Source organism: Tinamus guttatus, unplaced genomic scaffold, assembly GCF_059628265.1.
Source record: "Tinamus guttatus ecotype Peru unplaced genomic scaffold, ASM5962826v1 Tinamus_guttatus_pri_ptg000150l, whole genome shotgun sequence".
Classification (NCBI taxonomy): domain Eukaryota; kingdom Metazoa; phylum Chordata; class Aves; order Tinamiformes; family Tinamidae; genus Tinamus; species Tinamus guttatus.
Window position 1 is genome coordinate 16,506,537 of NW_028288684.1, and position 8,955 is coordinate 16,515,491.

At 41.8% G+C, this 8,955-nt stretch overlaps 1 protein-coding gene across 1 annotated transcript in view; it reads right to left on the reverse strand.

The window, feature by feature from the left end:
- Positions 1-1,593, reverse strand: part of HEPHL1 (hephaestin like 1) — a 33,601-nt gene extending 32,008 nt beyond the window's left edge. Inside the window, exon 1 of the mRNA XM_088522313.1 lies at positions 1,424-1,593. Coding sequence (XP_088378439.1) covers positions 1,424-1,593 — 170 coding nt within the window. The remainder of the gene's footprint in view (positions 1-1,423) is intronic.
- Between the last annotated feature and the right edge of the window lie 7,362 nt (positions 1,594-8,955).

Here is an 8,955-nt window from a genome sequence, read left to right on the forward strand (position 1 = left end):
ATCCTTCCTCCCAGTCATGTCATTAAAAAAGCATCACATTAGTGTCATAGAATTTAGAGTAAATGTTTCATTTACATTCCAAGAATTCAAAATGCAAATGGAATTAGAAGTATGTTTAACAAAAGAGATTGAAAGTCTCTCTGCAGTGTTGGAGAAGATTTACAGATAGTTCCTCTCCACTTAAAGATAAACTCTTTCCAGTTTATCCAGAAGGGAAATATATCCTCTGATAAAAATAGTAGGAAAGTGAGAAGTTTCAGTGTTTAAAACAACCAGAAGAATAACTTTTCCCCTGAAGCCTATTTCTATGGTTTGAAAACAAACTGTTATTCAGACATTAACCTCTAAGCACAACATCTTTAACTTGGATGCTATCTGGGACCTTCGTTTAGGAAGGGCATAAGTCTCTACAGTTTGAATTAAAACATAAAACTTTTTATTGACTGTTCTTTATGAAGTCCAGCTAATAGTGGTTCTCAAGTTACCACCTGCTAGCAAAAAGTTCTGCATTTCCTGGGATTTCCTAAGAAGCCAGAAAAGACATTTCTATTTCTAACTCCTGGGACAAGCCGTTGATCTCAAGACCAGCTTGTACGGGCACTTGGACCTCCTCACGCACCCCTGGCTCCCAACCCAACCCAAACCTTAGACACAGAGTAAGGACCTTCAGAATATTTCTAGGTTGTGAAAGACAGCAATTCCTAAAAGTTTTCATAGAATCATAATGGTTGGAAGAGAACTTCAAGATCATCAAGCCCCACGTGTGTTTCATATAAATGGTATACAGAGGCACCAAAGCTCTCTGCCATGTCCATACAGCGTTCAAGCCAGCGTCTCGATGCAGGCAGGCAGGCAGCCAGCCTCAGCAGTGTGACAAGTGTGCACCTTGTCCTCCTCTGGCTGGGACAGGACTCTGCAAGGTGCCTACCTGCACACCCTGCTTTCAGGGGCTTCAGTGCTGCCATTCTCAGTTGGATATTTAAGCATCTACCTAAACAGGTTTCCTAAACAAAAGTCTGCACACTTACATGTGGAATAGGTGAACCATGGAACAGACCTCCACGTCTCATTGGAAAGAATTGTGCTCAATTATGGCAAAATTGCAATTTCAGATGGAAAAATCATTCCCAGAAATACCTCTGCCTCTGTGAAACATGCTACATGACACTTCTTTGACAAATATCTGTTCCTTAATGTCCCTTCAAATGCATGATAACTATCACCCTGCTAAATCAACCACGACAGAAGGGAAGTTCAGCCAATATCTCCTCTTACCTTGAAGCTGAAATCCTTCAAATCACAACAACATCAGAAGAACAAATAGAAGCCAGCTTAAAACATCTACAGCTAAATTAACAAGATAGTCAATTTTCTTTGGAGTCATGAATATATCTCTGAGTTAGCAAAGGTCCCAGTGACTTACTTGTCCTCTAAGAGACTTTGTCCTGTGATCAGATTTTTCCCACTCGGTGCATAGTCCCAGTTCTCTTCCACAATCCCGATGTAATAGGTTCTGACCCTTGCTTCTCCAAATGCAAACAGCCAGAGGAACCCGAGAGTGCAAAGGCAGCCACCAAGCTGCACAGAAGGCATTTGTAATTGTGATTGCAAGGCTGGCAGCGGGCAGGCAGCAGCAGGATGCACCACAGGGAGCTCACCCCTCCCTCCTGGCTCTCAACAAGTTATAAATAAGGAATGGTCAGAGCAAAGCTCCTCCTTTTCAACAGGTTAGGACTGGGATAGGTAGAGAGCCTGGCTATGCAGAGCAGGGCTAGGGAGGAGGTTGACACCATGACAGGACTCCCGCCAGTCCTTCAGTGAATGCCCAAATTGCTCACTTACCTGTCAGGAGACAGTCAGGCAGTCCCCCCCGCCTTTTTTTTTTCCAAAGCTGGAGTGCTTTTTGGTCCTCTTCTTTCAAACTGCATGATATGGCCTGTTGGGACATTTTGCTTTTTCATTTTTTTTTCCTGGTCTTTCAAAATGCTTTTCATTGTTGTTGTTTTTGTTGTTCTTTTAAAGATTTTATTAGCTCACTTTGTTAAACCTTCTGAGATTTCTTAAACTAGCATCTTTCAGCCTTAATTCAATGATAATGGTATATTCAGTGATATATATCACACCCCATAATTATCAGAGAGAAAAAGAGAAACTTTGTCATTGCTGTTCCAATTTCTAGGCTTTTCTGACCTATTTGTTGATATGATGAGGGATCCAGACATATTCATTTTTACAGTGAGACACCTTGTGCAACAAAGGTTTCTGAAAACTAGAGACTAGAGACTAGAGACTCCACTTTAAAGATTTTCCATTTTGATACCTAAAATTTAAGGTATGCAGTGATTACTTTTTTATTGAACTTATTAACTAACATATCCACATAGCTTTCTAGAAAATCTCTCCTCCTTTTAGCCTAACTTTCGCTAAGAGGATATCTGTATTATGTCTTGTCAAAACTAAGTACAAACCACTATGACTATGAACTCTAAACTTAACATCTCCAAGAAGTTACCTAAGTACCAAAACACTTTGCAAAATACTATTTTTCAGTGATTAAAGACTTTTAAATTTGTAATTGTGGAATACAGCATTTCACCTGAGATTCATTCACAGCTTTAACAGTTGTGAAATTCCCCTTCCAGCTCCAGAATTTTGACCTCTTCCTTGCCAAGTTAATGCTTATTCATTGGTAAAGGTATTAGAGGCTTCCCAGGTGAACTTCGTAGTGACATGTTAAACAACATGAGGCAAAATCCAATGCAGCAATGTGAATGGATTGTTACATGGTGGCTGCATGAAGTTCACCCTCTAGCTCCATGCTACAGCTACAGCTACTCACAGGGCTGGCTGCACTGAATGCTTCTCCCTGGCATGCATGTTTCTCTGAAATCACACATACCTCACTCAAAAAGCAAATGCAATTCACATCAACCCATTTTCTAGCCATGGTGAGTCTCAACTACATTCAGAAAGCATGCAGAGGAGCTTATTAAGGAAGCTTTCCATTTCTTTCGTCTATGTATTGCATCTCTTTAGACATGATTACTGAAAGCCCATTATACATGAGTAAAAATACAGTCTGACAATTGCAAATAATGAGCTTAACATAGTTTTAAAAGTTAGAGCGCCTCAGATGGAAGTCACTCCGATAGAAGATGATGTTGTCTATCTCGAGTCAATGAACTGATAGATAGTGGGAAGAGAAGTGATATAGCGACATAGATGGTGCACAAAGGTCATGGATCTGGCAGCTACCAATTTCTTGATCATCTTTGCAAGGTTGTCCTCTCTTTACTTTTTTTTTTTTTTTTTTTTTTTGTAAATCACACACTGCCCAGACTTTCAGTATCTCACGTCATTCTGTTCTCTCCTCCAAAATACCATTACTTAAAAATCATCTTCCTTTTCCATTGCTTTGTCGTGTCATCATTTGTTACTCAAATGATGCCAGCTAACAGCATTGCGATTCTAAAAGGCATAATTAGAAAGCAAAAGAAGAGGCAATGAGTGCAGGACAGGCAGAGATTTTTTTCCACTAGCTGTCAAATGTGCAACGCTGCTGGGAATTATAGGCCAGGTGGTGGGCTATGGAGCTGTGCAAAGGCCAAGGTGACACTTTGAGGTTAACAGAATTTCACTGCGATCTTTGCACAGGGCCGAGGACCCTGCAGCTTGCCACAGTGCATTCTTCCCCCATCCAGAATAGCTGCCCTCTGAGCCCAGGCAAACTATGAGCTTCGACTCTGCCATACAAATAACTGAGTGTCCAGAGCTGGGTACTTGTTATGCAAGTGATTATTGTCATAACATAGTCTGAGTTTTGTATCTGAATAGGAAATGTGTTTAGTTAGAGGATAACACGCACCTTGAATGAGATTGCATACACTTTGCTGCTTAAATCAACCATTTACTGTCATTGGAGAAATTTAAAGGACAGATACAGGGCAAATTTCATCCAGGCAAATTGACTTTATCTTGCTTTATTTCTAACTAAAGATTTCTATTATATGTCTAACATGCATTTATTTATATAAGCTCATCTAAATTATATTGCACCAAGCTAATGCAGAATAGGAAGGGGGAGTGTCTAATTCTGAGCTGCCCTATTGTCATTTAAATAATAATAGTGTTATGTCCTAGTTTTCCTATTGCTTCTCATTGGGGCCCAGTTGCATGTTTGCCAGAATACATATTCAAAATGCAAATATGAAGTTAATATCTTTGTCTCTTACTATGAAATTTCTTTGTGTAACAGTAATAAGGTCTGAATATTAGCACCTTATATCTGCAAAAGTGTTGTAAATCTGGTAAACGCCTTAGCTTGGCTTCAGCATTTACTAGATCTGGCACCTTTTATACCTTTTGCATCCACGCATTACCACTTAATTACCTTGTCACATCATTAAAACCAGACACATTTACATTCCGGAGAGGTACTGTAGGCATGACTCAGAAAAAAAGATGAAAGAATAGCTTCCTTGCATCAGGAAAATTTCTGGGTAATTCCCTTCAGGCAGTAAAGTAATGGGATTAAGTTTGTCCCTTTGCTGAGGATCCTTTCAGCAAAAAATGGCTGGATACTGGCTCCTTCAAGAACTTCTGCCCCTTTGAAGGCTAAAATTAGTGCAAGTGGGTTTCTAGGTTCTCAGGTTTTGTAGTGATGTTCGTAGGTATGAAGGGTACTAGCATCTTGAAACTCTGAAAAAATCAGTAATGGAGCTTCTCAGGAACAGCAGGAATATGTTTGCAATAATAAGCTCAACTTAATCCTCTAAAGTCCATACCTGCTTTAAACTAATTTTACTGAATTACATAGAAGTTAACATCATTATGACTGTTAGGTCAATGAAGAGAGATTTCTGGATTTTTGGATTTTTTCCTCAGTTCCTTGAAATTTTGTGGCACAAGTTCAGAAATGAGCACTTTATTCAGAGTACCTACTATCGAAACCCATCTTATATTTTCCATTTAGCAGATGGTGAGCTGATGTTCAAGCAGAGTAACTCCACTGGTCCCTCTGCTTTTGCTGGACAGCAGTGCAGATCCTGCTCCTACACACTCATCCCTGGGCCTTCTGCCATGTCAGTTTGTGTCAGCTTCAGCCCAGGGTGGGGAACTGATCCATTGATTCCACCATAAGACCTCCGTCAGCTGGTGTTGCCACCAAACCTGGAGTCATACCTGTAGTGACTACTTCAAGGCGATGAAGAGTGCCTTTGGCATAGCTGGGATCTGAGTTGCACCCACCCAAGCTCCACACCAGGCTTTGAACCAAGACATTCTTCCCCTTCCTCATTTTTTTCTCATACTTTCCAGCCGCAAACTCTTATTATAAGAACTTCATAGTACATCAGTGGAAAACAACCCCCCTTGCACTTTCTAATTATCTTTTGAGTTGCAACAGCAGTGATTGGAAGGCAAATCTTACTTGGTAGTCTTCAATAGGAACACAAGGTTTATTTGAATTAGCTGAATCTTTTGAATATGCACTCATCATTTGGAGTCTTTTCCCCAAGATTTTCAGCACTTCTGCTGCAATGCTGGATAGGGCTTAATCAAGAAAGCCTTTCTTGGCATGTATAGCTCCTTACTCCCAGATGCACTAAAAGTCTCTCTGAGACAGAAAGACCAAAAAAAAAGTGTTGAAAAGTGATAAACACACTATAACCTCAAAGAATAGTTACATGGAGCCAAAGGAAGGAAACTGGGATGGATTTTAGAAAAGCAACTATAATCCACATTACATTTGGCCCACAGATCCAGTCTGACTCACTTCCATCCAGAAGTCCCTGTCGCAGGACTGAGGCTGGCTCCAGCCCTCCAGAATCTCATGTCAGGACCCGAACAGCTCCCTGGTATTGCCCTCCTTCTATCTGGGCTTAGTCCATGTACCAAAGTCAGGGTCGTACTTGGAAATTTCACAAGGTTGTCTGGAGATTATAATGGCAGATTAATTTTCTCTCTGCATCTCTGTACACATTCTTCTTGCAGAATAGCTGTTTTGGTACATTTCCAGTTGCAGATAAGCCTTGAGCCAAGGTTTGAAATGGAAAAGAGATCTCCCTTTTTATAAGAACGAGCCTCACATCTTATTTCTTTTTCACTGTGTGTTTGAACCTAATCATACAGCTGCTCTGACGAGGGCACAGAGAAATGTCAAAGATGAATTTAGGCTTTAGATGATAAACTGATAATACATGAGAGAGAAAAAAACTAAAAGTCAAAGATATTGAAAGAAGGCAACAATGACATGGAAGATGTCTAACATTGGACAGAAAGGGAGCTGTAAATTTGAAGAAGTGATTATAATGAATTGCCAGAAAGACGGAGCAAGTGAAATGTGTTCAGCCTCAAAAGTCATTAGAGCAAGTCTAAAAAAAGGGAAGTTTTGATCCTAATTAAGAGAAGCTTCTTGCGTGTAGCAACTCATGTAATATCTGCACTGTTAAAACAAGGCTAGTACCTCAACAGAACTTCAAGGCACATTATTTATGGGTTTCTATGGTGCTGCCCATTGTAGTTCCTAACAAACATGAAAGGGCTTAACTTTACGTCATCACTCTTCATTAACCCTATTATACAAATGAGGAAATTTAAGAAGGTTAGGTAACTTCCATGTGCTTGTGCATGAAGGGAACAGGCTCCTGGCACTTTCCAACACACCCAGCAAAGCAACAGCCCTCCTCCCTGCCCACCAGTCTCCCTGTCCACCTCTGTTCCTCTGAGCGCACAGTGGGGGTGGAGGTTGAGGTCCCGCTCGACCTTCCCTCTTCCCAGCAGTGATGCCTGTCAGTGGCTTAGTTGCACAAGGAACCCTTCTCATCCCCACCAGGCCTGCCTTGGCTGCCTGCCTGCTGGAGGAGTGTCAGTGCCGAGGGCTACCTTGGCTTTCCCCTTAGCAGCTTCACCACGGGCTTAACTCTCCTCCAGCCTTGCCGTGGGCCTCGTGGGATCCCCTTCGACTGTTTCTCATGGTGCTGACCTACTTACTCTAGAGAGAACTTGGCCCTTTTGGCTTCCTGCTATGAGATCATTGCCCTCTTTTCTCTCCAGGTAAATAGGGGAGTTGTAGTAAGAAACAGCAACACTGGAAAACTAAGCATGAATATTTAAAGCAGAGAGCAGAAAGGAAGGCAACGAGTAGTGCTAGGTGGAAAAAAAAAAGAAAAAGAAAGAAAGAAAGAAGTGATGTGATCATATATGACAAGGATCTTCCAAAATGTTTCCTTTAGCAGCCTCACCTCTATCAAGCATTGCAAAGAGTGCTATAAAACATAAAATGCATGCCACCAAAGATGCTTCACAAGGGGTCTACTGTGTGTGGTGAAGGAGCTATCAAGGGGCAACTTTTGTCTGGATAACTCCTGTCCAACTTCTATCTTTGAAAAAGAGCAAGTTGGAAATACAACATGATTTTCTGGAAGCCTGGATGGTTGCTTGCAGTGAAAAGGCATGATGTGTGGGATGTGCAGATGACGCGACACTTGGAAAGTTTTTCATTTGTGTCTACAAAGTTTTACAATATAGACCATTCTTCACTGACTCTGTTGCATCCTATATAAATAAGTCTTTCTTATGGCCAGAGTCCCACTAGGCAGAGGGGAAAGCTCCCAAGACTAGTACTAAATAAGAAAAAACACAGTGTATAGAAAAAGAGCTTTCCCTTCCCTCCACACAGTTGTTCCCCAAAACAACCCAACAGCACTTGAGACTTTCTTTTAAGAGCTTGCTGTGGTTTCCAAAATGTAATTTGCCTGTTTTAGTCATTTAGAACTAGTGTCAAATCTCAAATAATTCCTGCTCAAGGATCCTTCCTCTCCTCTGCCCTGCTCTTACCCTGTCTCTTTTTTCCCCTGATGAGTTTAATCCTGGGAGGTGCAGAGCGCTGTCTTGGTTTCAACAAGACATCCGGGAAAGAAGACAATTGTGGAATAAGCCCCTAAGTCCTAACCCCTAAGTGTTGAGTTAGGGCTCTTGGCATCTTTCCTTGTAAGAAGAGCCTTATAAACACTGACAGAGAAACAGCCTGGCAAGGCCACACTGTGCATACAGCATTGAACAAATTTAGCAGCCCATATACAGATCCTTCTCCAAAAGACTTACAAAGTGAAAGGCAGTGCAAGGCAAGAGTGGCCATGCCAGGCTCTGAGTCGAGGCTGGCTTGCCCCAGGCTGCCAGGGTGTTCCTGCATTGGAGTCCACTTACGTTTATGAAACCAGGAATAACTCAAGCAGAGTCACCTCAGCTGTGCCTACTCCCACTGATGTCGACATGGCATAAGGTGAGCTTCCTCCTTTCTCAATCCGGGCTAGCATTTCGAATGGCAGACCATGAATCACAGTGCCTGAAAGGCCTCCTCACACCTCCCGCAAGACTTCGGGCAGATCACGCAGGTCCAGTATCTGTGTGCTTTGGAAATAAGAAGTAGACCATCAAAACTCACCTTTGGGCACTGGAGAAATCACCCAGAGCCTCAGAAGTGCTGAGCAACCTCCATCCATGAACGAAACACGGCCTCAGCTGACTAACTGTAAGCACTCAGTTAGCCTGCGCTTCTCTGTGTGCCACCCGCATGCTCATCTGCAAAGTAGGGATCATTATATCTGACTCACTCTCCAGGTACTTGGAAGCTAATTTAATTAATGCTTGTCAAGCACTTTAAAGGTCTTCAGATGAAAGGAGCCGCAGATAGGCAAAGCACTGCTATTACTATTAATTATTTCTATTGTGCAAGTAGACATAAAAGCAGCAAGAGTGATGATTACTTGCTTCCTTTACAAGTGGCAAGACACAGTACAAATATATAGACAAGGGACCATCCCTGCCCTGCAGTGCTCCTAATCTTACAAGCCAGATAAACCAAACAAAGAGCTAGAAAGAAGCACAAGTCCAGAGAAAAGCAGCAGATGTGACAACTTATCACACACATTTTTTTTGGCAACACCTGCCTTTGAA